This window comes from Dreissena polymorpha, chromosome 5, assembly GCF_020536995.1.
Source record: "Dreissena polymorpha isolate Duluth1 chromosome 5, UMN_Dpol_1.0, whole genome shotgun sequence".
Taxonomy (NCBI): Eukaryota; Metazoa; Mollusca; class Bivalvia; order Myida; family Dreissenidae; genus Dreissena; species Dreissena polymorpha.
The window spans coordinates 66900351-66918766 of record NC_068359.1 but is presented as its reverse complement, the minus strand read 5'-3'; the positions used below and the strand labels follow the sequence as shown (position 1 = coordinate 66918766).

The 18416-nt window shown below is 33.0% G+C and overlaps 1 protein-coding gene across 1 annotated transcript; it reads left to right on the top strand.

The window, feature by feature from the left end:
• The first annotated feature begins 15685 nt into the window (after positions 1-15685).
• Positions 15686-17689, top strand: LOC127880493 (G-protein coupled receptor dmsr-1-like). The gene has a single exon (XM_052427784.1). It carries the CDS (start codon positions 15841-15843, stop codon positions 17047-17049), a length of 1209 nt encoding a protein of 402 aa, XP_052283744.1. The 5' UTR covers positions 15686-15840; the 3' UTR covers positions 17050-17689.
• Positions 17690-18416: the final 727 nt, after the last annotated feature.

Here is an 18416-nt window from a genome sequence, read left to right as displayed (position 1 = left end):
AATTTCCACACGTGCTTATTAATAATCTTCGCATAATTGTCGATAATTAATAAATGGCAGTATGTTAATCTCAGAATGAAGGAACATTAAGGAATTGTGAGGTACTGTTCACAAGAAAAGAAAAGTATTTAATCGCTCGAATGATTTACAATTATATATTTATTTTATGTGGATCATTAACAAGGGAAATCAATTTAAAACTTAAATATTGTTTAAACTAAAGTAAAAACAGCAAAAAGGTGATTAAAACGCGGCTTAGCCAGCTTTAGCGACTTCAAGTGTAAAATGCACGGCTTATAATACAACAACAACAACATTTATAATACTGATACGCGGAGAACTGTGAACATTGCAATGAACATAAGATCCATCTTGTTATAAATAAATAAATGCATAATATGCTTAATATATTCCAATCAAATGTTCGTGAACAGCACCGTAATTCGACAGTGAAATGTAACTGGTTCGCATTTAAAACACATTAAATAAAATGCATATCAGACTATCTGTTAATGAAACCGCGAAATTAGGCCTATATTAAATTATGGTTACAATCAAAATTTAATTTGTATCTTAATAACATGAATCGGTGTCGTTTTAAAAATATCACAATAAAACAAAGATCTTAACATTTTTAATAAACAAAAAACCCATAATAATATTGATGGGTCATTTGCATTTCATAAAACTATTTTCAAAAAATAATTATATATGAATAGCCACCGGATTCACTCTAAAGCTGTTCAATACCAGTTCAAAATCAATATGAAATAAATGCTCATTTTACAACGGTTGTTTATTCAACTCCGCATAATATGTATATGAAACGTTTCTAATAGTCAACCTGTCGTTTACTCATTTATTTTGATTACGCCATTTCTCTCTAAAGCATGTATGAATGTATTAAAGTTGTACAAAGCAGTTTAGTTTAGTGTGCGGCTTTACAAATTTATATTGTAGAAAAATAGCATGATACATCGTTACAAATATAGTACTTCATTCGCCTAATCCGCTATAATTGCGATCTGTTTGTCGGAGTTTTCTAATAACTAGACCACTTGACTATGAGGGCGGAGCAATCGATAATTTGGAGACTGATCAATCTATCTCATCATAGCCACGTAACGGTCGTATGCACTCATACGCAAGGTATTTTGATCGTTTAAAAATCCTAAAAAGGGAAACGAAACAAGAAATGCGGTAAAACTTTTATTGCAAATACAACTGAATGGAACTTGGTTAAATGAGTCAGCAAGTATGTTTTATATAATTGTCTTAAACCGACGTAGCTTAAGAAAACATATAACTACTCAAAAAGCGTTAAACTCTATCATCCGAGTTCAGATGGAACTGTTCCAAAAATATATATTTAAGATAGTCCTGTATATATGTCACATTAAATGAAAGTCTTTTGAATAAATGTCACACCGATTAGCTTGCAATCGGATGAAATTGACGTATTCAATAAATGTGCCATACAACATTAAATATACACGTGCAAGACGGTCATTGTCAATTTGTAATTAATGAATATTATTTGACAGACATACTTTACTTCGTTCAAAAAGTAAGTATTTGGTATAAGTATTTATATTTCACCATTTAATTATCATCTTAGTGTGAAAACGTGTATTCAATTTCGGTTGATTTATAAATAAAATTTCCAGTTGTAACGGTCTCTTGCCATGTAGTCTGGTATTTCGTAAATATCTTGTTTATTACAACGCGTTGATCGTAATGCATCAAACAAATACGAATCATGGTGGATTGTATGCAATTTAAGTCACAAAGAACGCAAATAGACACGAATCTTGAGTCATCGGTGTGTTAAATTGATACAATTCATTTATACTTTTAAAGTGAATACATATATTAAACAATGAAGTACAACGCCATAGTATACATATGCGCTATATTAAGTATTTAAAAACTTAATATCATTGCACAATATACTATACTCGAACTTTGGGGGTAAAGTTTAACTCGATTCGAGTTATCAATAAAGGGACATCTATGGACTATGGAGTCAATGATCATAACAAAGTGATGAGAACTTAAGTGCATTTATAATCCGCACGGAATAAAGCATTACGTCAGTATGCTAGTAATCAATTACATACAATAAAGCATTGATGTATTTTATTAACAACAACGGGATAAAATAAGTTGGTATTATCTCATTATTGAATATTTTAGCGTGTCTGGCATAGTTCATGCTTCATTCTTGCCAATCCATCTTAATTGGGATTGATCAACATTGATCTCCTTAAAATTGCGACCGACTTACTCCATAATGAAGCATTCCTGTAAATAAATTCGATTTTCGTATCATACACTTTGGGATTTATAAATCCTGCAGTGCAGTGCAATTACGTGTGTAAATTATTAACAGTTTAATAATTGTGTGACAATACTAACACAAACAGATGACAGTCAACGCTGTTACTAGCTCAGCGACTTCAATGCATCATCGTTTATCGGACATAAAATAATAGCTGTAGCCATGCTGCGTTTGATCTTAAACTTTTTTTACCATAATTGCTTCAACACACATTATATACACAACAATTAATATCTAACATTTTAAGGTAGAAATATTAGTAATATTAAGCCAATACAAAGTGTTTTAACCTCTGCCTGCATATTCATAAGTAGAAAAACTCGCGTATTATCGATTATAAACTAATGATTTACGTATAAATTATGTACATATATTTTGCATATACATCAAAAGTACACAATTTGGAATCAGCTTGGTTACGATTTAGTTGTTCCGCGTTGTAAAATCGTAGAGAAACATAAAACAAATCAGCAGAATACATTATTTGAAGCTATATATTAGCATAACATAAAGCAACGTATGAAATACGGATTGTATAGCTGGCTAAATGTGTATTTATGTGTAAATCCTTAAGACGTGTTACTCATAAGTTTGACTTTGCAACACTAAATATAGCTAAACCTTGTCCTTGTATAAAATGTCAAATGTGTATATGAATATAATATGAATTAATATGATAGATAGTGGTTAACCCACGTTGCGAATTGTAGTATTAACGTTTCCATATTATACACTGCACATAAAATGATATTATGGGAATTGTGCACTGTTGAATTGAGCTGAAAAGAATTAACAGGTCAAAAGAGTTAGTTAAAATGTGGATACTGATCACTTATCTACATCTCATCTTGTTACCAGTTGCTTATAAAAAATATATTTTATATTCTATATTCTTACGTGACCCACCCAGTCCTGTAAGCCGAAAAGATCCGTAAAACAAAATTGCGCCTTTGTGTCGTATGAACGAATCTGCACTAAAACTAAATTTAGGTTCTAATCGTACATGCATAATCACTTGTCAAACGAAAGTACGGTTGATATTCAAATGCTTTATTTTTCTCTTTCTGGTATATTGTTTCATTATGTTGATGCTGCATTAACAAATATAAGTGCATATGAAGTGAAAACACAAAAACTAAACAACGGTTGCGATAGACACCTATAAACTGTTAGATGCCCATACTATCACTTTAAGTATAGCGTGTATATAGCGAATTTTTAAAATAACCGAGGTCTTTACCTATTTGATTTATATTCCAAGTCCATTAGCGCTGTCTAGCCATCGTTGTATTTAAATGCCACGGAGTTAGACACGTTGGTTACATGTTACGTTTAGCAAGTTAGTTGTTTTCGGTTAATGCATATAACTTGGTATTAGTTTTTGACATTGTATTTAATATGAACTGTCGGATCACTGTTGAGAAATGAAAATATTCAACGACATGCATACACATTTGTTTGATTTATGATGTATAACATTTCGTTCTGTCACTCGTTCAGTCGCTCACACGAGAGCTTTTCAAGAAGACAAAACGGTTGACACTCCTCAACACTCTCAAATTGTTGTCCCGGTATATGTGTGTATCGTGTTTTCGTGCAAGTGTGTTTAACAATAATGCTCGAACGACAAAACACAAAATGCCTCATATCATCGAATGATCAATAACATATATGGCACATGCAAGCATTTCAGCCGTTGTAGCATGCATATATGTAATTATTTCGACGGTCCACCAATATAGGTCAATCACAGCCAATGTCATACCCGTCTGGTTGAACTATACATAGGCATATTTGACTATCTAAGAAGGTTTGTGCGTGTGTATTACCAATCAAATAGATAATCATTCGTGATTGCTTCCATGTTTACAATCCATAAATGTATAGAAACATCCACTTCGCAGAGTATTCCTTACTTGTAAAACAGTCGTCATTTTAACATTGTGTCAGCACAAGATAAGGAAAATAAGACACATGTCCAATTGGTGTGCACGGCAGTACGTCTCCGCTCTTTTTAACTCCTTAACACGATTACGTATCATGTTAAAATGGGTTCTTTCTCACAATAAGTTCAACACGCAATTGTGGGGTTTCAAATTCGCTTTCTTAATGATTTGCTTGGATACACATTTATTTTTGCTAAAAATATTTCCAGACAGTCAATGCGTTCGTGCACTGTTTACAGGAGGGTAACAATATTAAATTTATAATATACATATTAAACATTGATTGAACAACTTTACGTTATGAAATATATACACTATACAGATACAAGATAAGGACGTTTATACCTCAAAAGTGTAGGTTATTATATGCATGTATGAATTAACTAAAGGTCTCCACATCACGCCCAATTTGCATGTATGCTCTAACGCATAAATGCATGCGTGATAACAGGTTCCCCATTAAAGTGTTTTATACAGAGAAAACATACTAGTCTGATCACCACAAACCGCTGATTTGGTAACATAGATGATGTTATTTTAAATAAGATGCATGACATCCCTCGTCAGTGTTTATGTCTGAACATTGATTGCGACTTGAATATGTTAGGTAGCGTACTCTATCGATTTGATTGTAGTCAGCAATTGATCACGCACTATTTCTAGGGAAGTTTACATGGATTAAATGTGTCACATTTAAGACAAATTGCTTTTGTATGAATGGTACATTTTACTACGATAATTTTATTACTTAAATAGCGATTACTGAACACTTATTACCCATTTACATAAATAGCAAACCATCAAATTTTGCTATTTGGGTATTTAACGACACTCTTATACAAATAATTCAAACGTTAATTTTACACAACCCCTAGAAGAATTAAAGCATTTGTTCGTATACATTAATACGATTAAATTTATCGTTTTGCATAGGTATCCACTATATTATAAGTGTATTTCATTTGGACGTATATGACGCATTTTTCTGACTTGACATGTATTGTAAGGCAATAGTGGATAAGCTACGATCTTTTTCCAAATGTAAAGAACATTGTATTTGATAAACCCGTTTTGCAGAAACATTTAATTAAATTGATATGCCCTTAACGAATCAATAAACCAACCAGTGAAGTATAATTTAACGTATTTCATTAAAATGTACTAATGTCACAAGGCAGTAACCGGTCCTGCCTGTCCAGTATGTAGTATTGATGAAATATGACATGAAACACAAAAGTCAAATTAATTGTATTTCAGTTAACCCATTTATGCCTAGCGTCTAGACAAAAGGCCTTTGCAAACAGCGTAGACACAGATGAGACGCCGCATGATGCGGCGTCTCATCTGGGTCTGCGCTGTTTGCTTAAATGAATTTCTGTATGAAATATTCTAAATATAGAAATAACGACATCCCTAATTTTGGAAATCAATTGATTTAATTTAGATGGATGTTAGAGTCCACTAGGAATAAATGGGTTAAACATGCACATTTCTGGCGCTATAATATTACATGTGTGGGTAGTAACTGTTATCTTGCTCTCCGAGCCACTGATATTATGTTTGCTTATTATGAACAATGTGTCTTGTTCTGAAAAAATGTGGCTTAATGCATTTTCGTAAAGTGTCGACCTAGATTAGCCAGTGCAGTCCGCATAGGCTTATCAGGGACGACACTTTTTGCTTTTATGGTATTTTTAGTTTCAAAGTAGTCCCTCCTTACCGAAAATCAAGTTTAGGTGAAAAGTGTCGTCCCTGATTAGCCTGTGCAGACTGCACATTCATTAAGCCCAGTTTTCTCAGAACAATGCTCATAAGTAAATGGGGTTGTATTTCTTTTGAAAGAGATAGCTATACGATAATAATACGTATTTGCGTGTTCATAACATTACACATTATATCATATACCTAATACCGATCGCAAATATAAATGGCCTTTGCTTTTAAAACGAGCATTACTAGGATTCGTTATATATAAGTTTCGAATTTTAACGTTTACTGCGTATATTGATAATATGCCTTTAATCATGGGAGCGTTTTCATTTAGAAAATATATAATATGTAATACATATATGTCAATTTAAACAACCCAAAATGTTACATATTTCCACGCGAGCGTTACGTTTCTGTTTGTTTTGTCGTGTTGAAATGTCAATATGCAAATGGCTTTACTTATTTACATAATTGTTTTCTGTTATGTTAATTATGAGTTTCTGTAATTTTTTTTTCCGTTCCGATGAAATATGCTGTGACTTCGTGCGAAATGAGACACTTGACATGCGCTGTTTTCATTCAGACTATAGGATATGTTGTTTTCCGTAAGTTTTTCGCAAAACGTTCGTGCAAATAAATGACATAGCACTCATGTCAAAACGTTCCAATACGGTTTATTTATTTGTAAACGGTTATGTACGTTTGGCCTAAATAAGAAAATTAATAATCAACAAGTAAATCAAAACCATGCCTTGACTATGCGGTGCATCACGTTAAAAATTCATTACCGCAACTTCACTACCGAAACAACCACTTCACGAAAGTCGTTAATGTTGACAGTTTAAGAGCATAATGACTCATTTGTGTCTTACGTTTTGTGATTTGGAGTAATATGATAGTGTTTATCCGATATTGTCATAAAGCGATCATTATTATTATGAAAGTAATGCACGTATTCGTTGCTGAACGACAAATTATAATTGCACGGTTATTCAAAAACTTATAACAACTTAAGTATATATGACTCATTTGTTATCGTACTGGTTATTGGAACTCAAATTTGGACACTGTACAGTTGTATTTTTTCCGTTGTACACTCTTGTTATTTCTATAGTGCATTATAATGATTTTGAAAAAAACAATGCAATTTCATTTATTGTGCAGATTATTGTGATATTTTCTCTTGGTGACTTCGCCAGCAGATTGTTTAAAAGCAACGGCGTCCTTAAATTCCAATACGTAGATAGCACTGCTGAACTATCCATTTTGCACGGTCTCCTATTCACTGTAGAGCACGTCTTGAATTTTCCATAATCGCTTGTGTCGATGCCTGCGCATGCTTTCTCTGAAAGTCCTCTTGAACACAACGCGAACGAAGAATACTGTTGAAAGTAATACATTTTTTGCTACAAGAAATTGTAATTCAATTGGATAAAGCTCAATAATAGTGCTTATATGTAAGGGTATATGGCTGTGTTGTGATATGGTTATATTTTTCAGGTAAGTATTTTTATGAAAGGACCAATCGAGTGGCCATGACGTTTGTTAAAGCATTTCATGCTTAATTCAGTGAACATGTGCACACTGAATTGTCTTGGTTTGTAAAATGCTATACTCACTTACGTTATAAATATGCGCAATTTAACAAGCAGCCTTTCAAATCGGCGTAGCACTGAAACTATCTAGAACAAAGCGTGTGCTTTTTATAAAAACTCTTATATATATATTTGATGATGAACACATGCGTATTGTTTTTGTTAATTGTTTGTAATTTTTAGTCAATTAGTATATAATTTATTCAGAGCAATTCTGAAAGGACAATCATTAAAAACGCGGCTGTTATTATGAATAAACCTGTTTATGTTCGAACATAATCAAAGTTGTGCCGAAAACGTCGGGTACCGGTAAAAGTGATTGAACAAAAAAAAAAACACTCGCTACTTATTCTTAGCGAAACTTGTTAAAGTATTTTATAAATTATAAATGTTTTTTTTTAGATTATTTACTTTGGAATAAATTCCGTTATAAGAAAAGGATAAATAATATAAAAACAATCAGCTTATAAATACAATCTCATAAATTTGCAAAAATAGAATTCGTTATTTTTGTTTGTTTCTCGGCTTGCTTTTTCCATGAGTCTTTGCATGTTTGATCGCCATAAACTTACTAATCATATCGTCGTTGTGCCTTTCAGTGCGGTTAATGCGTGCACACTAAGCCGGGCATCGCCTTATGTGCATTTGAATAAAATATATTCATATCAGGGAAAAATAAAATATCTGCAGCATACTACTAGCTATTGTTATAGACGGATATTAGTGCGTGCATTTGCTTTATCAATTGTTTTAAATAATGAAAAGTACTTCGCTGATCTTATAAGTTAACAAACATAAACGCCTTTAGATGATGCGCTAACATGTGGTTTGTTTCAAATAATCATACCGACTCTAAAGTGTTTATTTCTCTCCTTAAATTGGGTTGATTATATTAATTGATTGTTTAATATATTTCTTTTAAATCGATTATACTTAGTAACCTGCGATGTGGTTTTCTACATTATATCGGATTTACTTCATAAAGTATATTTAAAAAATATATTATATACACATATATATGAGTGTACTGGGTTCGAAGAAAGAATGATAGCTATTGAAATTTTTGTGTCAGTGTCCGTCTTGAAACCGGTATCACGATAATTATCGGGGCTTTTAATGACATTTTCTATTCAGGCTTTTCCAAAAAAATATTCGTATTACTTGTATTATTACTATTAGTAGTTGTATAAGCAGTAGTATTAGAATGTGTAGTAGAAGTAGTAGTAGTAGCCTTTGTGGTGGTAGTAGCAGTTGTAGTGGTAGTAGTATAGCAGTCGTTATAGTAGTATAATAGTAGTAGTAGTAGTTGTAGTAGTAGTAGTAAAAGAAGCAGCAGTAGTAGTAGTAGAAGTAGTAACAGTATTAGTAATAAGAGTTGTAGTAGTAGTATAAGTAGTAGTAGTATTAATAGTAGTAGAAGTAGTAGTAGTAGAAGTAGTAGTAGTAGTAGTAGTAGTAGTAGTAGTAGTAGTAGTAGTAGTAGTAGTAGTAGTAGTAGTAGTAGTAGTAGTAGTAGAAGTAGTAGTAGTAGTAGTAGTAGTAGTAGTAGTAGTAGTAGTAGTAGTAGTAGTAGTAGTAGTAGTAGTAGTAGAAGTAGTACTAGTAGCAGTAGTAATAGAAGAATAAGTAGTAGTAGTAGTAGTAGTAGTAGTAGTAGAAGTAGAAGTAGAAGAAGTAGTAGTAGTAGTAGTAGTAGTAGTAGTAGTAGTAGTAGTAGTAGTAGTAGTAGTAGTAGTAGAAGAAGTAGTAATAGTACTAGTAGTAGTAGTAGTAGTAGTAGTAGTAATAGTAGTAGTAGGAGTTGTAGAAGTAGTAGTAGTAGTAGTAGTAGCAGGTGGAGGAGTGGTGGTAGTAGTTGTAGTAGCAGTAGTAATAATAGTAGTATCAGCAGTTATTGTTGGTGGTGATTATGATGCTTTTGTTATTGTTGTTGTAGCACTAGCAACTTTATTAGAATATTAGTGTATATATGCTATATTTATATTTATTATCATAGCAACTGTCATGTGGTATATTGCTTAACATGTTGTGATTGTATATGGTGTAATATACATAAATATAACAGCGGTTTTAAACCCCAAAAACATATTCTGTATTGACTGATCAAACTTTACCACTTTACAACATATGTTAGGAGAGAACAAACTTATAATTATACAAAACCTTATACAAACATATAAACATTCGAAATGTTGAACAATGGAACAATGGTAAACTTACAATAACATTAAATTCTCATGTGGAAACGATGTAGATAGGAAATCACATCGCTATTGTCCTACCCATGCCATTCTACGTTTGTTAGTGAACATTTGTTATTTGTATTACGTCACAATAGACAATATTGTATGACCAATAAACGATGTGACATTTATTACTTATCGTCTAACGTATTACCGAAACGTCGTACATTCAGTGGAAGATAGTAATAACATTTAATTTTTGTTGACATATATGAGTTATACATGACTATCCCATTTACGAACGTAAAATAAATTCAATAAATATAATATGTATTTGAATAAGTAGTTCATGCATGCGATTCAATATTATACATGTTTTAAACTTGCTTCGATCAGCGTGGAATGCATACTTGTTTACGCGCAGGTGAGTGGGTGAAATCTTAGGTATTGGATATAATCGTTGGCGAATGTGTATGTTTGTTTTTAATGTTAACAGATATAATTCCGAAAAAGCGGTGGCATACTCTAGTGTAATGTTTTGCGTTAACACAGTGATTGTCAACATTAATCTGACGGCCATGAAGTATGTTCGCATCAATAACGTGAATGATGTGTCTCTCTTGTTTAAGCTCGTTTTTGTTAGTGCGATGAATTAGGGTGTATAATTACATTTTATGTATTCAATAAAGCCTTATTTAATTGATTCAACGCGCCGCCGGACAGAAAACTTACGTTTTAATGTTGACGGTGCAAACTCATATTCAAACATTAAAAGAACGTTTGCATTACCTGTTTTATGCTGTTTCTGCTTTCGTATTTAAACGATAGATATTGACACACCTTTTACGTATAGAAAACACATGTACTGTTTAATGTTTTAATTGAAGTGACAAACATTAATACGTAACATATATCAAAATAATATGCAAACAGAACAGCTATATGTGTTAACTTCTATACTGGCTGTTCAATTATGAAACCGTACTATCCTTACAATTGTTTTTAGTACAAGTAACTGTATACCAAGTATTATTCTTTTCACAACACTCTCTTTTACATATCAATAGTTTCTTATATTTAGCTTAATACCTGAGCCCATAATGTGGTAAATCATAGGTTTTACTAGTTATACGATATTATCTAGCTCTAGAAAGGCGTTAGAAATACCTCTTCGTGAAACGAGTACTATGTGCTTTTATCTGCTAATTAATCGTAGAAAATATCGAATATTGAGATCAGCTCTATATTTGCTCAAGAGAGGTATGCTTCGGTATATTGCTTCAATCTTTTCCAATCATCGGCTCAAGACAATCTAGTGCAATAGTCTTGTTTCGTCATATATATTCATGAGTTTCATCTTCATATAAATAATTCAATACGATTGACACGCATTTATATACGTGACGTGCATTCATGGGTTTCATGTATTTGCAAGAATATGTCGGGCGGTATTTTTGTAAGTGAACGTTTTTACAAGAATCTAGTCAATAAATTTATAGTATAACTAGGTAAACACACAGTGGCTGTGACGTTAAACTGCGTGTATTGGTATATACGGGTTTAACAGATAAGCGCACACATACATTACAAATACTTAAAATATCATTAAGACTAACATTTGTTTGCCAGTTATGATTTTTTCTTTTAAAATTCGACAGTCGTTAGTATTCAATTGTTTAATCAAATGTTTATCGTTTAGCAAATGCAACTAACTATGCAACTGTTTTCGCTGTATGTTTAGTAGCAGATATGATACATTAGCCACGTTCAACCCCGATTTTAATTAAGGGCCGGGACAAAGAGAAGTAGGAATCTCACTGTCACATCTGCAAATCCATCAATCTCTTTGTAATTGTTTTTAAGAACGGTCAATATTCATAAGTCGCTTGAACTAGGGCATTATATCTCAACCATTATCTTTTAAGATCCAAATAATCTCGGAACTATATGTGATGCTAATGTCCTGCGATTTTTGTTAAACAGGAATGGTTCGAAATGGCGCTTTATTAGAATACGTCCGTTATTATGCTCGCTTAGGCTACTTTCTTTCTAGAGACCAGTAGAGCATACGTTATCCATTTTACAGATGCGATAAGCTGCTTTTTATTATCGGACCTAAAAGCCACAGGCCTAACGGTAATTGTCAGTTCAACTTCATGATCTCGATTTGTCTTATTGCTGTCCGTTCATGGAGTATTATTCACCAAACTGAAATGGGGCGTTCATAAGTTCATTGAGATGGTTTGTAAGAATCAGGTGGAGTAATCAAGCATGTTTTTTGAAACTTATATAAGTCAATTATTAAAGCTCCAATTATTTTGTGCGCATTTTTTATTTACAATAATCATTGTTTGTGATACACATGGCGAGTGATCTATGGAACTATGTATAACTATTTTCAACAACTAGTATATGTATTACATAATCAATGTTCAAATATGTGAGCATATATATATATATATATATATATTTCCCGATAGAGCGGCTGAACCTTTTTATTATTGGTGTTTTACTCTTTCCATTGACATATTGTACACGTTTTTTAAGTACTATCGTCACAATGAATTGCTCTAAAATTTATAAAGCCCATCACATCCAGTGAATGCAAATAATGGCTCTCACATGTACTGGATGGGGTTCCAGTTCATGAATTATAAAGTGTGAATTGTCTTTCTATATATTGCCGTAAGGTTATACATTTAAAGGTATTTCTTCTGAAATTAAAAGTTATAAACACGACGTTATTGGTTTTGTTTAAGAAATGCCTTCGGTGTAACAATTTGAATTAACACCAGAGAGCTTCGTTATTTCGCTCAAATCCACGTCAGCTATCAGTTAGAAATTACAAATTAATTACGCTATCAGTGGAGTCCAAGAAGCGCCAATAATCATACTTCAAACGAAAACGCGATATAAAACGTATTATGTATAGTGTATCGTCTGTGTGGTCATAACTGACAGTCAGTACGCGCTAATTCATAAAAGTGTAATTGAAATGATAATACTCCAATTGTTGTCAGACACATTGAAACATTGAAACATGGAATAATACATGGTAATACTGAACACAAAAACAATCGCCTTAAAGCGTTAAGCTTTAGCTAACGAAGGTCACCAAATAATTCCCTGCGTCAACATCGTTTTATGCAAATCCTTATACTAATGCATATGTCTTGTAAGGCCACGTGTCTTATTTAATCTCTAGAATGACACCTTTTAAATACGAAGAAAGGAAGCTTATAATCGAAGCATTCATTAATTGTAAAAGTAGTGCCAAATGATATCGATGTAATGTGTTTTATTTGAGCTTTTTAGATCCAATGTTTACATTTATAAATACTTAGCATTTAATGACAAACTTCAAAACATGCCAACATAATGCAAAAAGGTACATATGCACGATGGCTATCATATATATAAAATATATCCAATCCATAAGCATTCAAACATGAAGTAAAACATATATATTATAATGCATTTGTATACAAACATACAAGTCATTTTATTTAATATATTAATTACACTCCATTGCCATAAAACATGGTTGAGAAAATCATAATCAATTTTATGTAATTTTTTTTAATTTCAGGTTGTCAGCATCTGAGGCTAACGTAAGAAGACCTAAGGGGTGAGTGGATTTTATTAAGTACAATATTAGTGGGCGTTACAAATATTGAAATGGAAAGCACACAAAACATATTTCTTTCGATAAATTGTGTACGTTATGTGAAATCTACACAATACAATATTCTTTTATTTAGACTCATCCCATGTACAGATAGTTTCAAGAAATAAATTGTGTTAAGATTGCTTCATTTCACGCATGAGCCATATACAATTATCAAGGGTAGGATGCAATTGACGGTTTTCTATTAGGACATCCACGAAGAGCATGTATATCGGGATGGAATAATGCTAAGCTGTTAACAGAAGAAAGCACACCCACTGACGCAATGGAACCGAAGAATATCAACCGATACAGACGGGTCTCGAAAACGAAAATGACATCTTTATGCCTCGAGAACCATGTTGCAACTGCCTTCCGAGAAAAGAGGAGGAACATGTACGTGCTCGATAACGACGCTCCGAGCACGTGTGTATTCGTTGTGTTCGGACTGTTGTTACCGAGTAGGTGTGTGTTTTATTCAGCCATTTACGCCCATGGTGTTTATTCTCATTTGGAGTAGGAATTGAATCGATAATTGTTATAAACTGTCCATTTGGAATTATAACATCGGGCAAAAAAAGGATTTTTTTTTTTTAATAACGACCTTGCACAACATTGGACATTAAGTATCAAATCTCATAACTTATATATTCGCCAATTGAACATGGAAAGACACAAAACATGGTTAAATCCGTGTTTAACACCATAATAGAGTATTTGTATTCGAAATAATGGTTTCGTAAATTGGTATGTTTTATTCATGCGGATTCATTTGGTGAGTGTATAGTTTCCATTGCATTATGAAGACAGAACTCTCTGAAGTATATGAACAAATAGGTATGGTATTAAAAAGCTAACACAAATGTATATGCCGAATATGTTTGGTTAGCTCGTTAAGCATGTGTATTAAACATTTAATCAAAGTCTCCGCATTTTAAGTCAATTGCACACTGGCTGGTGTCTGGAATATTGGGACCAATAAAAGTTACGCTCAATTAGGAATGTCATGCGTAAATTAAACAAAAAATCTGAGCATATGCGGTGATATGAAAATATGCACAGCTGTTTGAGCAAAAATAAGACCACACATGAAGCGACCAAACAGGTTTCTTCTGTATCGCATATACAATTACATAATCACTCACTTTTCGTAAGACATTCACTTAATAATAAGAAAGTTGAAAAAACACTATTAATTGATCTCTGAAAAACAGTAAAGCTGTCAGGTGATTATGAGTTATCCACGACAGCCCTTTAAGACATGAATCACAAAATCATGGAATTGTATAGTAACCGATTAATTACGATGATCTGATTTTGATACAATGAGCATTTGCGGTTATATGATTAATATGCATATCCGCGCAAATTAATCGACCAAACATATTTATTTTGTATCGCAAATACAATTACATATGTGTTACTGCTCGGAAGGAATTAAATGCATAATTAGAAAGTTGCGAAAACACTGTCATTGATCTCTTAATACAGTGAATGTCAGTTGCCTACGAGTTTATCTACGACGGCACTTTCTCAATGTTTTTGAAAGTCTGGAATCACACAATCAAGCAATTGTATGTTGACCGATTAATAACGGTGAACTGATTACTAACTGTGTAATATTTAGTAATTGTGTAAATACGTAGTAACAATAAGTTGGTTTGAATATTAGGAAATAGTTTGGCCTCTTCATTTTAATGGTTTTAGTAATTTAAAACACCACTTTACTTTTTGTTTATATGATTACAATGTTATTATGCACATTTGTACAACTTTTTAAAATGATTTTTTTGCAATCATTTCACTGTGAAGTACCAACTCGATTGTATCACAATTAAGGCTATAGTTTTGGTAGCATTATACCACATACATATATACAAGTACTTTATCCATTTTAAAGGCAGATATATTAAGCCGTTGCTTTATCAAATGAGTCGCTAAGCAAACACAATGTACACTAAATGGGCTACACATTGCGTATCTACTTTAGGATTCCTTAATTGTTCGTTAAAAAGTTCAAGACAAATAAAATTGGTACAAATAATCCATTGTATGCATGTCTGTTAAGTTGATTTATGTTATGTTTACAATCGGTGTACGTTGACTACTTTAGCATTCTGGATATAGCATTGCATTCATCTGAGCTACTTATATGTCTGGCATAAGTCTAATGCATTTGTATATCCATTTATTTACAGACGGAGCATCTAAAATATCCGGCGTGGATTGTGGTATTCGCATATTTGCGTCAGAGAGAAACAAGCCGCACTTCGCATTGAGCTCAATTTGGTTTTAAACGTGAACGTTTTATCATTGTACATCGGAGACATCCTGCGTTATTTAAGGTCACCCTAGAATTGTCGAGGAGTCTTAATTTAGGATTAAAGCCATTTACCACATGACTTTGGGTAGCATGAGCATTATTGTCTCTCATGTGAATGTCACTGAAAAGTTTTCGTCGGATTATGACAATTCAACATATGCTTATGAGAAGATGGGAAACTATGTCACAGGCGTACCCGAGGCGCCAGCGTTACAGACGTTTGCGACTATTTATAGACCTATTCACGGATACCTAGCTGCAATTGTATGCGCGTTAGGTGTTTTGGCAAATGTTCTGAATATTATTGTCCTCACCAGGAAAAATATGATATCATCGACGAACATTATTCTGACCGGACTGGCCATATCTGACGGACTAACGATGGCTTTCTGCTTCCCTTTCGCTCTTCAGACGTATGTATTATACGGACCAACATCTTCGGTCGAACGCGATACGCTTTCAAACGCTCGCTACACACTGACGTACGCTATTGTCAGCGTTATTCTTCATTCAATTTCAATATGGCTGACCGTCACACTGGCCGTGTTCCGGTATGTGTTTATACGATTCCCGCGTATTGGGGCATACTACTGCAATATAAAAAGGGCAAAAGCCGCCGTAGTAATCGTTTCTATTGTCGTAACGGTCGTGTGTATCCCAAACTCAATATCATACGAATTCCGAAGCGAATTAAGAAACGAATCAAACACGTCACAAACGGAAGGCGTAGTTTGGTATATCGATGTGCGAAATGGAACACATGGGGATATTGTATTGGCGAAATTTAATTTCTGGATACAGGCAGTAATTGTGAAACTTCTGCCATGTTTGCTGCTAACCGTGTTTAGCGTCCTGCTTGTTCGGACAATGCAGGATGTGGAGAATCGTCGTAAAAAAATGATGACAAAAAATTCGGTTGCTGACGGTGAAACTCATCCCATCGGTTCAAGTACGACGTCAAAACGGTCACGACGGTCTCAAAGAACAACACGGATGCTACTTATTGTAGTTATCTTGTTCCTTGTTACTGAAACACCACAAGGAATAATGAGCCTTCTCAACGGGCTTATTGAAGACTTCTTTCACAATATATACACACCCCTTGGCGAATTGTTAGAAATTCTTACATTGCTTAATAACGGAATAAACTTTGTACTTTACTGTTCTATGAGCAAACAGTTCCGGGACACTTTTATATACATTTTCTGTGGATGTTTTCCGAAAGTGGTCGAGAGACGAAAGATGCATACTGTGACTACTACAATGGTGACAGAAGGTTTATAGTTTATGAAAACTATATCAATCGCTTACTGAAACATCATTTATTGACACATCATGTTATGTATTATGTATATGTATGTTTGAAACTTTAAAAATCAGTTTTATATCTGTTGTTGTGTTGAGGTTTCTAAAAAAATAAAACAAATGTAAATGTTGACACTTCATTAAAAGTATAAGTATATACATGTGTGTAACTATCAAATATTTGGTTTACATATTGTGTCATTGTTTAAAAAAATATTATATAAAACTATATAAATATATATATATAAACATGCTCTGTTTGTGTTGTTGCAGTGTAGTATGTTGCTATTTGTATCAATTGCATTTTACGTTAAACAATCAGTGTACATAAATTCTAATAAATTAAGTAGGTAAATATGTATATGTGTCTGTAAAAGTTTTCAAAGCTTATGCACGTTTTATATATTTTAAAATAAAAATACCATATAGTAAATTTTACCAGCTTTATGTTGCATACGTATAGTCTCGTTCGACTTAGATCTTAAATTTTCCTGAAGCATATCTGACCTAATCAAAAGATCCTTACTGCATGTGGAACATAACGTTATAGATGCACATATTACGGACGATTCTGCGTAAACATACAGGCGAAGTAAAGAGAGTAAATCATGAGCTTAAGGTTGCTTTTATATATTATGTTTTACCTTATGAGTGCAGTTCCTAGTTTGTTTATGTTGTATTCATTCTTTTCTTGAATATGCCTATAAACTTGCACACTTGTAAACATATGTGTATTGTATATCTACTCTGTGTTGATATGTTATGTTGTCAACATGTTTCCTGAAATAAAAATATACTTCGTTAAACATTTCTTGGACCTTATAAACATCAAGCGACACAATTTAGTGATGACTAAAGCATGTGTGATATGGATCAATACGTTAGTAAAGGGGGATGACAAGGGAAGGCATATACCAAAATTAGCACATTTTAATTTAACAGTTTTGTATATTATATACACTATCTACTCTGATACTAAAATGTCTTACTAGGCGTACGTCGAGTCTTGATCATGGTAGAAAATATATTTCAACCATTGACTACATACATTACACTCATCCTATACACCTTTCATGTGTTTGCTGAACAAAATCCGATATCTTAAGAATACATACCATTTGATCGTCAATTGCGGATTATATATGTTGATTTATGGCGTTCGATTTAGTGATGCCGCAATAATTAATTCTGAAGATATATGAAGGTAATGTTTGCTTTTAAAAGCATCAATATACTGTTAGTGAATTATAATCTGTATTAATAACTCGTAAGCACTGCACACAGCAAAGCCGTCAAGCTCAAATAATTAAACGACCCATCAATATAAAAAACTGTACATACATCGA

Excerpts from the sequence above, each read along its gene's own strand:
- LOC127880493 (XM_052427784.1), top strand. The coding sequence starts at position 15,841 with ATGACTTTGGGTAGCATGAGCATTATTGTCTCTCATGTGAATGTCACT.